We start from the raw sequence: 21,199 nt of genomic DNA, 5'->3' as shown, positions 1-21,199 counted from the left end.
CTCTTCTTACACCGTGATGTCTGATCGTTCTCCCTATTACCGGGGTTAGCGGTGGTGTATAGGACTTGTCTCTTCTTACATCGTGATGTCTCCTCGTTCTCCTTATTACCGGGGTTAGCGGTGACGTATAGGACGTGCTACTTCTTACACCGTGATGTCTCCTCGTTCTCCCTATTACCGGGGTTAGCGGTGGTGTATAGGACGTGCTACTTCTTACACCGTGATGTCTGATCGTTCTCCCCATTACCGGGGTTAGCGGTGGTGTATAGGACGTGCCGCTTCTTACATCGTGATGTCTCCTCGTTCTCCCTATTACCGGGGTTAGCGGTGGTATATAGGACTTGTCTCTTCTTACACCGTGACGTCTCCTCGTTCTCCCTATTACCGGGGTTAGCGGTGACGTATAGGACGTGCCTCTTCTTACACCGTGATGTCTCCTCGTTCTCCTTATTACCGGGGTTAGCGGTGGTGTATAGGACGTGCTGCTTCTTACATCGTGATGTCTCCTCGTTCTCCCTATTACCGGGGTTAGCGGTGGTGTATAGGACGTGCCTCTTCTTACATCGTGATGTCACCTCGTTCTCCCTATTACCGGGGTTAGCGGTGACGTATAGGACGTGCCTCTTCTTACACCGTGATGTCTCCTCATCTCCCTATTACCAGGGTTAGCGGTGGTGTATAGAACGTGCTGCTTCTTACATCGTGATGTCTCCTCGTTCTCCCTATTACCGGGGTTAGCGGTGGTGTATAGGACTTGTCTCTTCTTACATCGTGATGTCTCCTCGTTCTCCCTATTACCGGGGTTAGCGGTGGTGTATAGGACGTGTCTCTTCTTACATCGTGATGTCTCCTCGTTCTCCCTATTACCGGGGTTAGCGGTGGTGTATAGGACGTGTCTCTTCTTACATCGTGATGTCTCATCGTTCTCCCTATTACCGGGGTTAGCGGTGGCGTATAGGACGTGCCTCTTCTTACACCGTGATGTCTCCTCGTTCTCCCTATTACCGGGGTTAGCGGTGGTGTATAGGACGTGCCGCTTCTTACATCGTGATGTCTCCTCGTTCTCCCTATTACCGGGGTTAGCGGTGGTGTATAGGACGTGCCGCTTCTTACACCGTGATGTCTCCTCGTTCTCCCTATTACCGGGGTTAGCGGTGGTGTATAGGACGTGCCGCTTCTTACATCGTGATGTCTCCTCGTTCTCCCTATTACCGGGTTAGCGGTGGTGTATAGGACGTGCCTCTTCTTACATCGTGATGTCTCCTCGTTCTCCCTATTACCGGGGTTAGCGGTGGTGTATAGGACATGCCTCTTCTTACACCGTGATGTCTCCTCGTTCTCCCTATTACCGGGGTTAGCGGTGGTGTATAGGACGTGTCTCTTCTTACACCGTGATGTCTCCTCGTTCTCCCTATTACCGGGGTTAGCGGTGCCGTATAGGACGTGTCTCTTCTTACATCGTGATGTTTGATCGTTCTCCCTATTACCGGGGTTAGCGGTGGTGTATAGGATGTGCCTCTTCTTACACCGTGATGTCTGATCGTTCTCCCTATTACCGGGGTTAGCGGTGGTGTATAGGACGTGCCTCTTCTTACACCGTGATGTCTGATCGTTCTCCCTATTACCGGGGTTAGCGGTGGCGTATAGGACGTGTCTCTTCTTACACCGTGATGTCTCCTCATTCTCCCTATTACCGGGGTTAGCGGTGGCGTATAGGACGTGCCTCTTCTTACATCGTGATGTCTCCTCGTTCTCCCTATTACCGGGGTTAGCGGTGGTGTATAGGACGTGCCTCTTCTTACACCGTGAGGTCTCCTCGTTCTCCCTATTACCGGGGTTAGCGGTGCCGTATAGGACGTGTCTCTTCTTACATCGTGATGTCTGATCGTTCTCCCTATTACCGGGGTTAGCGGTGGTGTATAGGACATGCCTCGTCTTACGCCTTGATGTCTCATCGTTCTCCCTATTACCGGGGTTAGCGCTGGTGTATAGGACGTGCCGCTTCTTACATCGTGATGTCGCATAGTTCTCCCTATTACTGGGGTTAGCGGTGGCGTATAGGATGTGCCTCGTCTTACACCGTGATGTCTCCTCATTCTCCATATTACCGGGGTTAGCGGTGGCGTATAGGACGTGCCTCTTCTTACATCGTGATGTCTGATCGTTCTCCCTATTACCGGGGTTAGCGGTGGTGTATAGGACATGCCTCGTCTTACGCCTTGATGTCTCATCGTTCTCCCTATTACCGGGGTTAGCGCTGGTGTATAGGACGTGCCGCTTCTTACATCGTGATGTCGCATAGTTCTCCCTATTACTGGGGTTAGCGGTGGCGTATAGGATGTGCCGCTTCTTACATCCTGATGTCTCCTCGTACTACCTATTACCGGGGTTAGCGGTGGTGTATAGGACATTCTGTTACTTACATTGTGATATCTCATCGTTCTAGCTGTTACCTGTAGTGTATCGTTATTATTACGCCGTCTTGTGATTTGGGCAACAGGTTCTACCAGTTTTCTGGAAAGGAGACCTGCCACAGACACAGCCCCTGTGCGAGCAGATAGAGGGCAGTGTGATGTTTTCTTAAAGGAGTTTTCCAGTGTCAGAAAATCCTTGTACCCGGCTGCAGTTTCTTATAAACAAAACACAAGGAAACAAAACCAGGCCTTGCCCCCTCTCCCCGGGTCCAGCGCTGCCTCTGCTTCTTTGGTCCCGTTCTCTGCAGCTCTAATTAAGCATTGATCGGAGTTTGACAGCAACCAAAAACTGTCTCTGCACGAGCCACTATGAGCCGTCAAGTTCAGTGATTGTCTGCAGCACTGCGGTCCCCTCTTCCCTCACTGATCGCTGTACATCTGCCTAGATAAGATAGTAATGAGCTCTCACCAGTGAGAAGTCCTCACAATGACTCAGTCCCAGCGTTCTGCTGTTTCCAGGAAGGTTCCCTCTATTGATGTCTGATCCTTCTCCCCAGACATGTGAGGATGGAGCCGACACTAGAGGAGCTGGTGGAGTCGCTGACCACGTCCGGGGAGCCGCAGCTCAGCCCACAGAAGCTCAAGCAGCTGAAGAAGATCTGCAGGTGAGTGTAATGTGAGGCTGCGTTATATGCAGGGCAGCATCGCACCAACGCGGGCGTAATATGCCCCCTATAAGGACCATCTGTATACCCCAGATTACTAGCTCCTCCTCTGCTGTGTAACCGCTGACTGCCCTAATGTGTTCAGTGTCTTCACCAGCAGAATAGTGAGTGCAGCTCTGGGGTATAATACAGGATGTAACTCAGGATCAGTAATGTAATGTATGTACACAGTGACTGCACCAGCAGAATAGTGAGTGCAGCTCTGGGGTATAATACAGGATGTAACTCAGGATCAGTAATGTAATGTACAGTTGTGGCCAAAAGTATTGACACCCCTGCAATTCCGTCAGATAATACTCAGTTTCTTCCTGAAAATGATTACAATCACAAATTCTTTGGTATTATTATCTTCATTTAATTTGTCTTAAATGAAAAAACACAAAAGAGAATGAAGCAAAAAGTAAAACATTGATAATTTCACACAAAACTCCAAAAATGGGCCAGACAAAAGTATTGGCACCCTCAGCCCCTCAGCCTAATACTTGGTTGCACAACCTTTAGCCAAAATAACTGCGACCAACCGCTTCCGGTAACCATCAGTGAGTTTCTTACAATGCTCTGCTGGAATTTTAGACCATTCTTCTTTGGCAAACTGCTCCAGGTCCCTGATATTTGAAGGGTGCCTTCTCCAAAGTGCCATTTTTAGATCTCTCCACAGGTGTTCTATGGGATTCAGGTCTGGACTCATGACCACCTTAGAAGTCTCCAGTGCTTTCTCTCAAACCATTTCCTAGTGCTTTTTGAAGTGTGTTTTGGGTCATTGTCCTGCTGGAAGACCCATGACCTCTGAGGGAGACCCAGCTTTCTCACACTGGGCCCTACATTATGCTGCAAAATTTGTTCATAGTCTTCAGACTTCATAATGCCATGCACACGGTCAAGCAGTCCAGTGCCAGAGGCAGCAAAGCAACCCCAAAACATCAGGGAACCTCCGCCATGTTTGACTGTAGGGACCGTGTTCTTTTCTTTGACAGCCTCTTTTTTTCTCCTGTAAACTCTATGTTGATGCCTTTGCCCAAAAAGCTCTACTTTTGTCTCATCTGACCAGAGAACATTCTTCCAAAATGTTTTCGGCTTTTTCAGGTAAGTTTTGGCAAACTCCAGCCTGGCTTTTTTATGTCTCGGGGTAAGAAGTGGGGCCTTCCTGGGTCTCCTACCATACAGTCCCTTTTCATTCAGACACCGACGGATAGTACGGGTTGACACTGTTGTACCCTCGGACTGCCGGGCAGCTTGAACTTGTTTGGATGTTAGTCGAGGTTCTTTATCCAACATCCGCACAATCTTGCGTTGAAATCTCTTGTCAATTTTTCTTTTCCGTCCACATCTAGGGAGGTTAGCCACAGTGCCATGGGCTTTAATCTTCTTGATGACACTGCGCACGGTAGACACAGGAACATTCAGGTCTTTGGAGATGGACTTGTAGCCTTGAGATTGCTCATGCTTCCTCACAATTTGGTTTCTCAAGTCCTCAGACAGTTCTTTGGTCTTCTTTCTTTTCTCCATGCTCAATGTGGTACACACAAGGACACAGGACAGAGGTTGAGTCAACTTTAATCCTTGTCAACTGGCTGCAAGTGTGATTTAGTTATTGCCAACACCTGTTAGGTGCCACAGGTAAGTTACAGGTGCTGTTAATTACACTAATTAGAGAAGCATCACATGAGTTTTCGAATAGTGCCAATACTTTTGTCCACCCCCTTTTTTATGTTTGGTGTGGAATTATATCCAATTTGGCTTTAGGACAATTCTTTTTGTGTTTTTTTTTCATTTAAGACAAATTAAATGAAGATAATAATAACAAAGAATTTGTGATTGCAATCATTTTCAGGAAGAAACTGAGTATTATCTGACAGAATTGCAGGGGTGTCAATACTTTTGGCCACAACTGTCTGTACACAGTGACTGCACCAGCAGACTAGTGAGTGCAGCTCTGGTGTATAATACAGGATGTAACTCAGGATCAGTAATATAATGTTGTACACAGTGACTGCACCAGCAGAATAGTGAGTGCAGCTCTGGAGTATAATACAGGATGTAACTCAGGATCAGTAATATAATGTTGTACACAGTGACTGCACCAGCAGAATAGTGAGTGCAGCTCTGGAGTTTAATACAGGAAGTAGCTCAGGATCAGTAATGTAATGTATGTACACAGTGACTGCACCAGCAGAATAGTGAGTGCAGCTCTGGAGTATAATACAGGAAGTAGCTCAGGATCAGTAATGTAATGTATGTACACAGTGACTGCACCAGCAGAATAGTGAGTGCAGCTCTGGAGTATAATACAGGAAGTAGCTCAGGATCAGTAATGTAATGTATGTACACAGTGACTGCACCAGCAGAATAGTGAGTGCAGCTCTGGAGTATAATACAGGATGTAACTCAGGATCAGTAATGTAATGTATGTACACAGTGACTGCACCAGCAGAATAGTGAGTGCAGCTCTGGAGTATAATACAGGATGTAACTCATGATCAGTAATGTAATGTATGTACACAGTGACTGCACCAGCAGAATAGTGAGTGCAGCTCTGGAGTATAATACAGGATGTAACTCAGGATCAGTAATGTAATGTATGTACACAGTGACTGCACCAGCAGAATAGTGAGTGCAGCTCTGGGGTATAATACAGGAGGTAACTCAGGATCAGTAATGTAATGTATGTACACAGTGACTGCACCAGCAGAATAGTGAGTGCAGCTCTGGAGTATAATACAGGATGTAACTCAGGATCAGTAATGTAATGTATGTACACAGTGACTGCACCAGCAGAATAGTGAGTGCAGCTCTGGGGTATAATACAGGAGGTAACTCAGGATCAGTAATGTAATGTATGTACACAGTGACTGCACCAGCAGAATAGTGAGTGCAGCTCTGGGGTATAATACAGGATGTAACTCAGGATCAGTAATGTAATGTATGTACACAGTGACTGCACCAGCAGAATAGTGAGTGCAGCTCTGGAGTATAATACAGGATGTAACTCAGGATCAGTAATGTAATGTATGTACACAGTGACTGCACCAGCAGAATAGTGAGTGAAGCTCTGGGGTATAATACAGGATGTAACTCAGGATCAGTAATGTAATGTATGTACACAGTGACTGCACCAGCAGAATAGTGAGTGCAGCTCTGGGGTATAATACAGGATGTAACTCAGGATCAGTAATGTAATGTATGTACACAGTGACTGCACCAGCAGAATACTGAGTGCAGCTCTGGGGTATAATACAGGATGTAACTCAGGATCAGTAATGTAATGTATGTACACAGTGACTGCAGCAGCAGAATAGTGAGTGCAGCTCTGGAGTATAATACAGGATGTAACTCAGGATCAGTAATGTAATGTATGTACACAGTGACTGCACCAGCAGAATACTGAGTGCAGCTCTGGAGTATAATACAGGATGTAACTCAGGATCAGTAATGTAATGTATGTACACAGTGACTGCACCAGCAGAATAGTGAGTGCAGCTCTGGGGTATAATACAGGATGTAACTCAGGATCAGTAATGTAATGTATGTACACAGTGACTGCACCAGCAGAATAGTGAGTGCAGCTCTGGAGTATAATATAGGATGTAACTCAGGATCAGTAATGTATGTACACAGTGACTGCACCAGCAGAATAGTGAGTGCAGCTCTGGAGTATAATATAGGATGTAACTCAGGATCAGTACAGAATAATATATGTAACTTATTTTTTTATTAATTTTTCAGATCTTCAGATGAGCAGATTAAACACGTCTACCACCTGCTGATGATCCAGCTGAATCAGGAGCATGCAGAGATCCGCCTGTCCGCCTTTCAGATAGTCAGCGAGCTGTTCAGTCGGTCGCACTTGTTCAGGACTTTGCTCATCTCCAACTTCCAGGAGTTCTTGGAGCTCACTGTGGAGACAGACTATGAGCAGCCACTGCCGCCTCCCAAGGAAGCGGCACAGAAACTCAAAATCTTGGCCATTAAGGCTGTGCAGGAATGGAACGAGAAGTTTGGGGAAGCCTACAAGAAACTCTCCTTGGGATATCACTTTTTGAAACAGAACAAAAAGGTGAGTATCAGTGTGTGTCTCTGATGTAGTTATTGTCATATTTCCACTTTCGCTCCCCCTTTTCTTCTTGTTTTTTTACATGTCCATTTATCCACAAATGACACCAGGGGGCGCCCAGGAGCCACCTGTTCAGTAAGTGCGTCCAGTGTAGTAACCGTTTGCATTAATCTTCTAGCTGAGAAGTCTCTTCTGCCAAAGCAAATTAGTTCAGTGGCCTGTCTGGAAAAGTAAGAGACATGTCTCCCAGACCCGATATTACGACCTCGGGTCTCATCCTGCAGCTGTAAGGAGAGGGTCCGGTGCACGACCCTAACACATGGCGGCAGTTTCAATACTGCTGTTATACTCCGGTTTGAGGATCAAGTCTTGAAAAAATCAGCTGTGCTGTTCCTTCAATCAGATCAGTCCAATATTTGTATAACACCAGCTTCACCCTCGGATTAAGAACAGTTATTGTACCTGTCTCTTCTGCAAGATGTTGTAAATTGCAAGCCCAAGAGGCTACAATATAGTGCAGTAATGCTAAATCAGGGCTCAGCCACACAAAATACGGTATTATACCTAAAATACATCAGTTAAAGTCCATTATATCACTTTACATGTCTACCCAGATTGACGTTTCACCAGTATCTGCTTCTTCTGGGGCCAGTAGATGTTTACCATTGCCGGCTTCTTTCGGAGACACTCGAGTTTCATGTCACCATTATTGGCTTGTTCCAAGGCCACTCGAGTGTTACCGTTACCAATTTCTTTTGGAGACACTCTTGTTTCACTATTACCAGCTTCTTCCACTTTTTCTCGTGTTTCACCATTACTGGCTTCTTCTAGGGCCACTCGAGTGTTACTGTTACCAATTTCTTTTGGAGACACTCTTGTTTCACCATTACTAACTTCTTCCACTGTGTCTCATGTTTCACCACTACTGGCTTCTACCGGGGCCGCTCGAGTTTCACCATTACCAATTTCTTCCGGGGCCGCTGGAGTCTCACCATTACCAATTTCTTCCGGGGCAGCTTGAATTTCACCATTATGGACTCCTTTTGGGGCCAATCGAGATTCCCCATGCTGGTTTCTTCTGGGGCCGCTTGAGTTTCACCATACTGGCTTCCTCTGGGGCCGCTCGAGTTTCACCATACTGGCTTCTTCCGGGGCATTACACCCTGGAAGAAGCCACCTGTTGTTCACTGTCTATTTATTAAGTCACACTAGTCTGCATGAAAACGGCGTGCACAAAACGGTGAGAAGGCAAATACTGTTTATTGCAGAGTTTTGTTTTATTTTCATGTATTGAAGGAGCACAACACTCTGTGTATTATCAAGGATTATTATTGCCTCTCGTACAGCACGAGCATCTTAAGTACTTAATTGTATGTGGATACACCTCAGGTGGATTTCCAGGATGTTAGCTCCAGGACGGTAGCAGAGAGGAAACGGGAAGAGGAAAAGCAGAAGCGTTTAGAAAATATTTATCGAGAGAAAGCCAAGAAAGCAAAGACTGAGATGGAAGGTGAGACCCCAGATTTGCATTGTGTGTGTAAATAATATATTTGGAAAAGGATCCCCCATGGACTTAAGTGTATTTTATTGGGATATAAGTGTGGTATACTACCACAAAGTAGAAAGTATTTGTGAGGTGTAAAGGAAATGATCCAAGGTTTTGTAATAATATTAAATATATAAATCTGAAGATTGTGACATGTATTTGTATTCAGCCCCCAATAGTCTGATACCCCTAAATAAAATCTGGAGTGACCCATTGCCTTCAGAAGTCACAGATTTGGTACATTGAATCCACCTGTGTGTAATTTCTTCTCAGTATAATTGCAGCTGTTCTGTGAAGGCCTCAGAGGGTTGTTTGAGAACATTAGGGATCAAACAGGATCATGAAAATCAAGGAACACACCAGACAGGTCAGGGATAAAGTTATGGAAAAGAGTAAAGCTGAGTTAGGTTATTAAAAAAAAATAAAGTCCATCATCCAAAAATGGAAGGAGTATGACACTACTGAAAACGTACCAAGACATGGCCGCCCACCTACGCTGACATCCCAGGCAGGAAGAGCACTAATTAGAGAAACATCCAAGAGGCCCATGGTCACTGTGGACGAGCTGCAGAGATCCACAGCTCAAGTGGGAGAACCTACCCACAGGCCGACTATTAGTTGTCTACTCAACAAATCTGGCCTTTATAAGGGAGTGGCAAGAAGAAAGCCATTTTTGAAAGCAAGCCATAAGAAGTCCCGTCTGTAGTTTTCAAAAACCATGTAGGGGACACAGCAAACACGTGGCAGAAGGTGCTCTGGTCAGATGAAACCAAAGCAGAACCTTTTGGGCTTGATGCAGAACGTTATGTGTGGTGCTAAGCTAACATGAAATCACCCTGAAAACCCCATGCCTACCGTCACACATGGTGGTGGCAGCACCATGCTGTAGGGCAGTGTTCCCCAACTCCGGTCCTCAAGAGCCACCAACAGGTCATGTTTTCCAGATTTCCTTAGTATTGCACAGGTGATAATTGCATCACCTGCACAGGCAATAATTCTATCACCTGTGCAATACTAAAGAAATCCTGAAAACATGACTTGTTGGTGACTCTTGAGGACCGGAGTTGGGGAACACTGCTGTAGGGGATGCTTTTCTTCAGGAGGAGCAGGGAAGCCGTTTAGAGTTCATGGGAAGATGGATGGAGCTAAATACATGGCAATTCTGGAGGACAACTTGTTAAAGGCTGCAGAAGACTTGAAACTGGGGCGTAGGTTCACCTGCCAGCAGGACATCGACTCTAAACATCCTGCCAGAGCTACAATGGAGGGTTTAGACCAGAGTATATTAATGTGTGTGAACAGCCCAGTCACAGTCGAGACCTAAATCCCATTGAGAATCTAGACGTGAAATTGTTGCTCAGATGTCTCCATCCAATCTCACTGAGCGAATGTGCAAAGAAGGGGCAAAAATGTCACCTCTAGATGTGCTAAGCTGGTAGAGGCAGACCCCCAAAGACTGCAGCAGCAACTGCAGTGAAAGGTGGTCGTGCAAAGTAGTGTTTGTTAATGGGTTTCATATAGCATTACGGCCACTCTGTATGTAGAGTGTAGCAATTGGACTAAAATATAACTTTTAATGTATGCAATTTAAAAAAGACTAACTGTGAAAACTTCACCACGTGATATAAACATACAGGGGACTTAAAAAAGGGGGGATAGGCGTACCCCCTCAGGACACAAAAGGTACGTAGGAATAAACGAATATGAATGTGCTGATCCGTTCATATAGAGATCCAGCAACATGCACTGGTAACATGCGGTGAGAATAGCAATGCTAATGAGTCGAGCAGGCCCGGGTATCTGTGCACAGTGGCGAAATATGTAATGTCTTATAATAAGTCACCATAGGGTTCCAGACCCCAATTGTCTTTGTACACACACAGTACCTATAACCAAAATGCTCATTCAGTCCTTTCAGACTAACGACCTAGCTATATGCTTTAAACCAGATGCAATCATAAATTCAGCAGCAAAGATAACATATTGCTGACTATAATGATCAAAACAATGCATGCATATTGTGGAATACTTGTATACCCATCTCATGGGTTTCCACCCATACCGCAGCAATATGATACTTCTAGTCAGTCACAATGTGCATTTAAACATAGCGCCTATATTACAGGCGACTTGAAATAATCTCACCCATTTGATGTGTTATGGAGAGAGAATATGTAGGTGGCAGATAGCGTCTCCCGACGCGTTTCGTCCTATCCAGGACTCATCAGGGGAATGACAGGGAACCTGCAGAGCTGCGTTACCTGACGTCCGCTTGTGCCTCCCTTATATGCGGTATGATAGGGACCGCGATACACGGCACGCTGTTCTCGGCGTGCGCGCCGGTTCCGGTCCTCATGACCTCACTTCCGGTTTTGTTTGTGCACAGTTTGCGCATGCGCTGGCTTGGAACGCATCAGCACCCCGCAATGAAACGCAAACATTATGTATTCTAATTATCATCCTAAAAGATGACCCGGAGCTTATTATAATGAGGACATAATTCTTGAAGGTAGAGCTCTCCAGAAATGTGATTGCGGAGGAGTTTTACCCGTGAGGTTGTACATAGAGTATACATTATCAAAATTGAGACAACCACACTTATTGGAATCAACTTGTTTTTACAAAAATTATGCAAAGTTGTTCCATTAATCCATGGGTATGGTCCGGTTTCTTACCCCGGTGCTAGACAAGTGGTTAAAGAATCGGGTAAAGAGGCCAAAATTAGAGGAAAGAAAAAAAGGAACGTAGAAATACCACAAACAATGTGAGAGTTTGGGTATACCTGATGACCTGTTAAGTGATGTACGTTTTTTGTTTCATCTCGCAGATACAGATCCTAATCAGGAAGGTATAGGCCCTTTCACTAAATTAAAGAACAAAAGTTCTAAAATGCCCCCACCATTGAGTGATATAGGCTCCTTGGACATCTTCCTCAACTTGGTTACAGAGGACATAGTCAAATTATCAGGATCAAGAGGCAGAAACACTCATAATCTCACCAAGGATGAGATTACTTGCCTCCATAACCTTGAAAACGACTCCAACATTACTATAAAGCCCTCTGATAAAGGGGGCAATGTGGTCGTTATGAACACAACAGACTATAGACTATTGTGCCTGGGCCTCTTAGAAAAAGCTGAAGAATATCAACTCCTTAGAACTAATCCTTTGACCAGGTTTCTGGGGGAATTGAGGACGTTTGTTGAACAGGGCTTCGCAGATGGCATTCTGGGGAAAGAGGAGAGGGATTTCATACTTCCCAAATTTCCGGTTTTGCCGACTTTCTATTGTCTCCCCAAAATTCACAAGGGCACCAATCCATTGAAGGGGAGACCCATTGTGTCGGGAAACAATAGTTTGACCGAAAAACTGGGGATGTACATTGACAAGGTACTCAAACCTTTTGTCAGCTCATTAAATTCGTATGTACGGGACACCACGGACCTTCTAAGTAAATTGGATGGTGTTTTTCTTGACCCCGATATGGTAATAGGAAGTATAGATGTCGAAGCCCTATATTCCTCTATTCCGCACGACAAAGGCATAACAGCTGCCAGTTACTTTTTGAACACCAGAGGCATACAATTTGACAAACACAATAAATTTATATTGAAAAGTTTGGAGTTTTGCCTCACAAAAAATATTTTCCTCTTTGACCAGAAACTCTACCACCAGCTCAGGGGCACTGCGATGGGCAGTCCCTGCGCGCCATCGTATGCAAATTTGCTCCTGGGCTGGTGGGAGGAAACAATGGTCTTTGGTGATTCTACGTTGTGTCTCGATGACAAAGTCATATTATGGCTTCGATACATCGATGACATTCTGGTAATTTGGAGAGGGAGCTCTTTGGAGTTTGGCTCATTTGTTGAAGGCCTGAATACAAACACCATAGGCCTCAGCTTTACGTATGAAGTGAACCCCACTAAATTGTCCTTTCTAGATATCTGCATTGAAAAAACCTTTAGCGGAGCTCTAGCAACAAGAACACACAGGAAGAGCACTTCAACCAACTCCCTTTTGAGATGGGAGAGTAACCACCCTGTCCCTCTCAAGAGAGGGATACCGAAAGGGCAATACTTACGTATGCGTAGAAACTGTTCACAACCTGAAACATTTCAAGAACAGGCCAACGATTTACAAATGAGATTTTTGGAAAGGGGGTATCCTCAAAGTATTTTGAAAAAGGCCTACAAAGAATCTGTAGCAAGAGACAGGAGGGAATTATTGGTGCCCAGAATGAGGGATGAATCTGACACTAAGGTTCGCTTCATCACAAGGTATTCGAATGGGGCAAATCACATCAGAACCATTTTGCAACGACATTGGTCTGTTCTAGCAATGGACAATGACATCAAGGAGTTCCTCCCAGAAATACCACAGATCACATACAGAAGGGGAAGATCCCTAGGTGACCGTCTTGTTCACAGTCACTTTCAGTCCAATCAGGGGACTGGCAATTTTTTGACAAATCGAACTACAGGCTGCTTCAAATGCGGGAGGTGTAGGGCTTGCGACTCTATTCTTCCTAGCAGGTCCTTCTGCGGCAATGTCAGCGGTACCTCGTACTCCATCCGACATTTCATCAACTGTCGCACTAAGGGGATTGTCTATAAGGCCACCTGTGTGTGCGGAATGGAGTACGTGGGGAAAACCAAAAGGGAATTCCGCAGAAGGATTCGCGAACATGTCCGGGATATCCTTAATAAAAGGGATACCCCGGTGGCGAATCACATGAATACATATCATAATGGTGACCCCAAGAAAATTAAATTTGTCGGGATCGACAAAATTGTACCATCACCCAGGGGGGGCGACTGGGACAAACAAATTCTGCAAAAAGAATGCAGATGGATCTTCAACTTGAAAACCACACAGCCCTATGGCCTAAACGAGCAATTGTCATATGGCTGTTTTTTGTAAACTCAGCAAGTATTCCAACGGTTAAATCAGTATATGTCCCAGTCTCCTCCCCCCAAACTCCAAACCCTCCCCTTCCCCTTCCAACTCCCATATCCCTATATTGATTTACAATTCTTTCTCCACCTTTGAACAGTTAGGTGGTAACAGGGATAACATAGGGAAAGCCGCCGAGGAGTGGGGGCGCCACCAAAACGTATACTTTTTAGGGTGCCTACCCCTGCTATAGGTAGGATATCAGCAAAAAGGCATTACAGCATAGAAGTTGCAGTTCTCTATAGGTTTATTATACAGCATACATTTCGTTAATATCAACTCAGTGGCCACCCACTTTTCACTCCCCACATCCTTCTCAGGCACTACATACCTCCCCTGTCCCCCTATTTTTAGGGTCATGTAGGGATGAATAGATAGGGATAGCCGTCGTCGAGTGGGGGCTGTTATGGTTCTCAATGGCAAGAGAACATAGCCCAGCAAACATAAGAACTAGCTCTTGGAAGGATGGAAACTAAACTGACCATGAACTAAACCTGCCGCACAACTAACAGTAGCCGGGTAGCGTAGCCTGCGTTTTATCCCTAGACGCCCAGCGCCGGCCGGAGGACTAACTAATCCTGGCAGAGGAAAATATAGTCCTGGCTCACCTCTAGAGAAATTTCCCCGAAAGGCAGACAGAGGCCCCCACAAATATTGGCGGTGATTTTAGATGAAATGACAAACGTAGTATGAAAATAGGTTTAGCAAAATTGAGGTCCGCTTACTAGATAGCAGGAAGACAGAAAGGACACTTTCATGGTCAGCTGAAAACCCTATCAAAACACCATCCTGAAATTACTTTAAGACTCTAGTATTAACTCATAACATCAGAGTGGCAATTTCAGATCACAAGAGCTTTACAGACACAGAAACGAAACTACAGCTGTGAACTGGAACAAAATGCAAAAACAAACAAGGACTAAAGTCCAACTTAGCTGGGAGTTGTCTAGCAGCAGGAACATGCACAGAAAGGCTTCTGATTACAATGTTGACCGGCATGGAAGTGACAGAGGAGCAAAGCTAAATAGCGACTCCCACATCCTGATGGAAACAGGTGAACAGAGAGGATGATGCACACCAGTTCAATTCCACCAGTGGCCACCGGGGGAGCCCAAAATCCAATTTCACAACAGTACCCGCCCCTCAAGGAGGGGGCACCGAACCCTCACCAGAACCACCAGGGCGATCAGGATGAGCCCTATGAAAGGCACGGACCAAATCGGAGGCATGAACATCAGAGGCAGTCACCCAAGAATTATCCTCCTGATCGTATCCCTTCCATTTGACCAGATACTGGAGTTTCTGTCTGGAAACACGGGAGTCCAAGATTTTTTCCACAACGTACTCCAACTCGCCCTCAACCAACACCGGAGCAGGAGGCTCAACGGAAGGCACAACCGGTACCTCATACCTGCGCAATAATGACCGATGAAAAACATTATGAATAGAAAAAGATGCAGGGAGGTCCAAACGGAAGGACACAGGGTTAAGAATCTCCAATATCTTGTACGGGCCGATGAACCGAGGCTTAAACTTGGGAGAAGAAACCCTCATAGGGACAAAACGAGAAGACAACCACACCAAGTCCCCAACACAAAGCCGAGGACCAACCCGACACCGGCGGTTGGCAAAAAGCTGAGTCTTCTCCTGGGACAACTTCAAATTGTCCACTACCTGCCCCCAAATCTGATGCAACCTCTCCACCACAGCATCCACTCCAGGACAATCCGAAGATTCCACCTGACCAGAAGAAAATCGAGGATGAAACCCCGAATTACAGAAAAAGGGAGACACCAAGGTGGCAGAGCTGGCCCGATTATTGAGGGCAAACTCCGCTAAAGGCAAAAAAGCAACCCAATCATCCTGATCTGCAGACACAAAACACCTCAAATATGTCTCCAAGGTCTGATTCGTCCGCTCGGTCTGGCCATTAGTCTGAGGATGGAAAGCAGACGAGAAAGACAAATCTATGCCCATCCTAGCACAGAATGCTCGCCAAAATCTAGACACGAATTGGGTACCTCTGTCAGAAACGATATTCTCCGGAATACCATGCAAACGGACCACATTTTGAAAAAACAGAGGAACCAACTCGGAAGAAGAAGGCAACTTAGGCAGGGGAACCAAATGGACCATCTTAGAGAAACGATCACACACCACCCAGATGACAGACATCTTCTGAGAAACAGGAAGATCCGAAATAAAATCCATCGAGATGTGCGTCCAGGGCCTCTTCGGGATAGGCAAGGGCAACAACAATCCACTAGCCCGAGAACAACAAGGCTTGGCCCGAGCACAAACATCACAAGACTGCACGAAGCCTCGCACATCTCGAGACAGGGAAGGCCACCAGAAGGACCTTGCCACCAAATCCCTGGTACCAAAGATTCCAGGATGACCTGCCAACGCAGAAGAATGAACCTCAGAAATGACTTTACTGGTCCAATCATCAGGAACAAACAGTCTACCAGGTGGGCAACGATCAGGTCTATCCGCCTGAAACTCCTGCAAGGCCCGCCGCAGGTCTGGAGAAACGGCAGACAATATCACTCCATCTTTAAGGATACCTGTAGGTTCAGAATTACCAGGGGAGTCAGGCTCAAAACTCCTAGAAAGGGCATCCGCCTTAACATTCTTAGAACCCGGCAGGTAGGACACCACAAAATTAAACCGAGAGAAAAACAACGACCAGCGCGCCTGTCTAGGATTCAGGCGTCTGGCGGACTCAAGATAAATTAGATTTTTGTGGTCAGTCAATACCACCACCTGATGTCTAGCCCCCTCAAGCCAATGACGCCACTCCTCAAAAGCCCACTTCATGGCCAAAAGCTCCCGATTCCCAACATCATAATTCCGCTCGGCGGGCGAAAATTTACGCGAGAAAAAAGCACAAGGTCTCATCACGGAGCAATCGGAACTTCTCTGCGACAAAACCGCCCCAGCTCCGATTTCAGAAGCGTCGACCTCAACCTGAAAAGGAAGAGCAACATCAGGCTGACGCAACACAGGGGCGGAAGAAAAGCGGCGCTTAAGCTCCCGAAAGGCCTCCACAGCAGCAGGGGACCAATCAGCAACATCAGCACCCTTCTTAGTCAAATCAGTCAATGGTTTAACAACATCAGAAAAACCAGCAATAAATCGACGATAAAAGTTAGCAAAGCCCAAAAATTTCTGAAGACTCTTAAGAGAAGAGGGTTGCGTCCAATCACAAATAGCCTGAACCTTGACAGGATCCATCTCGATGGAAGAGGGGGAAAAAATATATCCCAAAAAGGAAATCTTTTGAACCCCAAAAACGCACTTAGAACCCTTCACACACAAGGAATTAGACCGCAAAACCTGAAAAACCCTCCTGACCTGCTGGACATGAGAGTCTCAGTCATCCGAAAAAATCAAAATATCATCCAGATACACAATCATAAATTTATCCAAATAATCACGGAAAATGTCATGCATAAAGGACTGAAAGACTGAAGGGGCATTTGAAAGACCAAAAGGCATCACCAAATACTCAAAGTGGCCCTCGGGCGTATTAAATGCGGTTTTCCACTCATCCCCCTGCTTAATTCGCACCAAATTATACGCCCCACGGAGATCTATCTTAGAGAACCACTTGGCCCCCTTTATGCGAGCAAACAAATCAGTCAGCAGTGGCAACGGATATTGATATTTAACCGTGATTTTATTCAAAAGCCGATAATCAATGCACGGCCTCAAAGAGCCATCTTTCTTAGCCACAAAGAAAAAACCGGCTCCTAAGGGAGATGACGAAGGACGAATATGTCCCTTTTCCAAGGACTCCTTTATATATTCTCGCATAGCCGCATGTTCAGGCACAGACAGATTAAATAAACGACCCTTAGGGTATTTACTACCCAGAATCAAATCTATGGCACAATCACACTCCCGGTGCGGAGGTAATGAACCAAGCTTAGGTTCTTCAAAAACGTCACGATATTCAGTCAAGAATTCAGGAATCTCAGAGGGAATAGATGATGAAATGGAAACCACAGGTACGTCCCCATGCGTCCCCTTACATCCCCAGCTTAACACAGACATAGCTTTCCAGTCAAGGACTGGGTTATGAGATTGCAGCCATGGCAATCCAAGCACCAACACATCATGTAGGTTATACAGCACAAGAAAGCGAATAATCTCCTGGTGATCCGGATTAATCCGCATAGTTACTTGTGTCCAGTATTGTGGTTTATTGCTAGCCAATGGGGTGGAGTCAATCCCCTTCAGGGGTATAGGAGTTTCAAGAGGCTCCAAATCATACCCACAGCGTTTGGCAAAGGACCAATCCATAAGACTCAAAGCGGCGCCAGAGTCGACATAGGCATCCGCGGTAATAGATGATAAAGAACAAATCAGGGTCACAGATAGAATAAACTTAGACTGTAAAGTGCCAATTGAAACAGACTTATCAAGCTTCTTAGTACGCTTAGAGCATGCTGATATAACATGAGTTGAATCACCGCAATAGAAGCACAACCCATTTTTTCGTCTAAAATTCTGCCGTTCACTTCTGGACAGAATTCTATCACATTGCATATTCTCTGGCGTCTTCTCAGTAGACACCGCCAAATGGTGCACAGGTTTGCGCTCCCGCAGACGCCTATCGATCTGGATAGCCATTGTCATGGACTCATTCAGACCCGCAGGCACAGGGAACCCCACCATAACATCCTTAATGGCATCAGAGAGACCCTCTCTGAAATTCGCCGCCAGGGCGCACTCATTCCACTGAGTAAGCACAGCCCATTTACGGAATTTCTGGCAGTATATTTCAGCTTCGTCTTGCCCCTGAGATAGGGACATCAAGGCCTTTTCCGCCTGAAGTTCTAACTGAGGTTCCTCATAAAGCAACCCCAAGGCCAGAAAAAACGCATCCACATTGAGCAACGCAGGATCCCCTGGAGCCAATGCAAAAGCCCAATCCTGACTGTCGCCCCGGAGCAAGGAAATCACAATCCTGACCTGCTGAGCAGGATCTCCAGCAGAGCGAGATTTCAGGGACAAAAACAACTTGCAATTATTTTTGAAATTTTGAAAGCAAGATCTATTCCCCGAGAAAAATTCAGGCAAAGGAATTCTAGGTTCAGATATAGGAACATGAACAACAAAATCTTGTAAATTTTGAACTTTCGTGGTGAGATTATTCAAACCTGCAGCTAAACTCTGAATATCCATTTTAAACAGGTGAACACAGAGCCATTCCAGGATTAGAAGGAGAGAGAGAGAGAAAGGCTGCAATATAGGCAGACTTGCAAGAGATTCAATTACAAGCACACTCAGAACTGAAGGAAAAAAAAAAAAATCTTCAGCAGACTTCTCTTTTCTCTCCTTTCTCTGTCAATTAATTTAACCCTTTGTGGCCGGTCAAACTGTTATGGTTCTCAATGGCAAGAGAACATAGCCCAGCAAACATAAGAACTAGCTCTTGGAAGGATGGAAACTAAACTGACCATGAACTAAACCTGCCGCACAACTAACAGTAGCCGGGTAGCGTAGCCTGCGTTTTATCCCTAGACGCCCAGCGCCGGCCGGAGGACTAACTAATCCTGGCAGAGGAAAATATAGTCCTGGCTCACCTCTAGAGAAATTTCCCCGAAAGGCAGACAGAGGCCCCCACAAATATTGGCGGTGATTTTAGATGAAATGACAAACGTAGTATGAAAATAGGTTTAGCAAAATTGAGGTCCGCTTACTAGATAGCAGGAAGACAGAAAGGACACTTTCATGGTCAGCTGAAAACCCTATCAAAACACCATCCTGAAATTACTTTAAGACTCTAGTATTAACTCATAACATCAGAGTGGCAATTTCAGATCACAAGAGCTTTACAGACACAGAAACGAAACTACAGCTGTGAACTGGAACTAAATGCAAAAACAAACAAGGACTAAAGTCCAACTTAGCTGGGAGTTGTCTAGCAGCAGGAACATGCACAGAAAGGCTTCTGATTACAATGTTGACCGGCATGGAAGTGACAGAGGAGCAAAGCTAAATAGCGACTCCCACATCCTGATGGAAACAGGTGAACAGAGGATGATGCACACCAGTTCAATTCCACCAGTGGCCACCGGGGGAGCCCAAAATCCAATTTCACAACAGGGGGCGCCATTTGCGCAGGTTCTGTAGAGGTGCCAACCTCCGCGTTAGGTAGGGCACAGCAGAGCAGCTGACCTCATAGGGCGTACAGGCTTTAAACAGGTCCGTGGTGTCCCTTATTACGAATTTATACTAGTCGTAAAATTTCTTTTTTCTAAATGCTCATCATTTTTCCAAATTTTTATTCTTTCAAAATACGTTGGTTTGTGGTATTTCTACGTTCCTTTTTTTCTTTCCTCTAATTTTGGCCTCTTTACCCGATTCTTTAACCACTTGTCTAGCACCGGGGTAAGAAACCGGACCATACCCATGGATTAATGGAACAACTTTGCATAATTTTTGTAAAAACAAGTTGATTCCAATAAGTGTGGTTGTCTCAATTTTGATAATGTATACTCTATGTACAACCTCACGGGTAAAACTCCTCCGCAATCACATTTCTGGAGAGCTCTACCTTCAAGAATTATGTCCTCATTATAATAAGCTCCGGGTCATCTTTTAGGATGATAATTAGAATACATAATGTTTGCGTTTCATTGCGGGGTGCTGATGCGTTCCAAGCCAGCGCATGCGCAAACTGTGCACAAACAAAACCGGAAGTGAGGTCATGAGGACCGGAACCGGCGCGCACGCCGAGAACAGCGTGCCGTGTATCGCGGTCCCTATCATACCGCATATAAGGGAGGCACAAGCGGACGTCAGGTAACGCAGCTCTGCAGGTTCCCTGTCATTCCCCTGATGAGTCCTGGATAGGACGAAACGCGTTGGGAGACGCTATCTGCCACCTACATATTCTCTCTCCATAACACATCAAATGGGTGAGATTATTTCAAGTCGCCTGTAATATAGGCGCTATGTTTAAATGCACATTGTGACTGACTAGAAGTATCATATTGCTGCGGTATGGGTGGAAACCCATGAGATGGGTATACAAGTATTCCACAATATGCATGCATTGTTTTGATCATTATAGTCAGCAATATGTTATCTTTGCTGCTGAATTTATGATTGCATCTGGTTTAAAGCATATAGCTAGGTCGTTAGTCTGAAAGGACTGAATGAGCATTTTGGTTATAGGTACTGTGTGTGTACAAAGACAATTGGGGTCTGGAACCCTATGGTGACTTATTATAAGACATTACATATTTCGCCACTGTGCACAGATACCCGGGCCTGCTCGACTCATTAGCATTGCTATTCTCACCGCATGTTACCAGTGCATGTTGCTGGATCTCTATATGAACGGATCAGCACATTCATATTCGTTTATTCCTACGTACCTTTTGTGTCCTGAGGGGGTACGCCTATCCCCCCTTTTTTAAGTCCCCTGTATGTTTATATCACGTGGTGAAGTTTTCACAGTTAGTCTTTTTTAAATTGCATACATTAAAAGTTA

General features: G+C 45.4%; 1 protein-coding gene across 2 annotated transcripts in view; it reads left to right on the top strand.

Moving 5' to 3' along the window:
• Nucleotides 1–21,199, top strand: part of UVSSA (UV stimulated scaffold protein A) — an 81,510-nt gene that overhangs the window by 1,746 nt on the left and 58,565 nt on the right. For both annotated transcript variants that reach the window (XM_077280207.1, XM_077280208.1), the window contains exons 2-4: nucleotides 2,972–3,079; nucleotides 6,863–7,193; nucleotides 8,580–8,700. In XM_077280207.1, the coding sequence (XP_077136322.1) occupies nucleotides 2,982–3,079; nucleotides 6,863–7,193; nucleotides 8,580–8,700 (550 nt within the window). In that variant the 5' untranslated portion in view covers nucleotides 2,972–2,981. The remainder of the gene's footprint in view (nucleotides 1–2,971; nucleotides 3,080–6,862; nucleotides 7,194–8,579; nucleotides 8,701–21,199) is intronic.

This window comes from Ranitomeya variabilis, chromosome 1 (assembly GCF_051348905.1).
Source record: "Ranitomeya variabilis isolate aRanVar5 chromosome 1, aRanVar5.hap1, whole genome shotgun sequence".
NCBI classification, from domain to species: Eukaryota; Metazoa; Chordata; class Amphibia; order Anura; family Dendrobatidae; genus Ranitomeya; species Ranitomeya variabilis.
The sequence above is the reverse complement of the archived record's forward strand: the minus strand, read 5'-3'. Positions and strand labels throughout refer to the sequence as shown.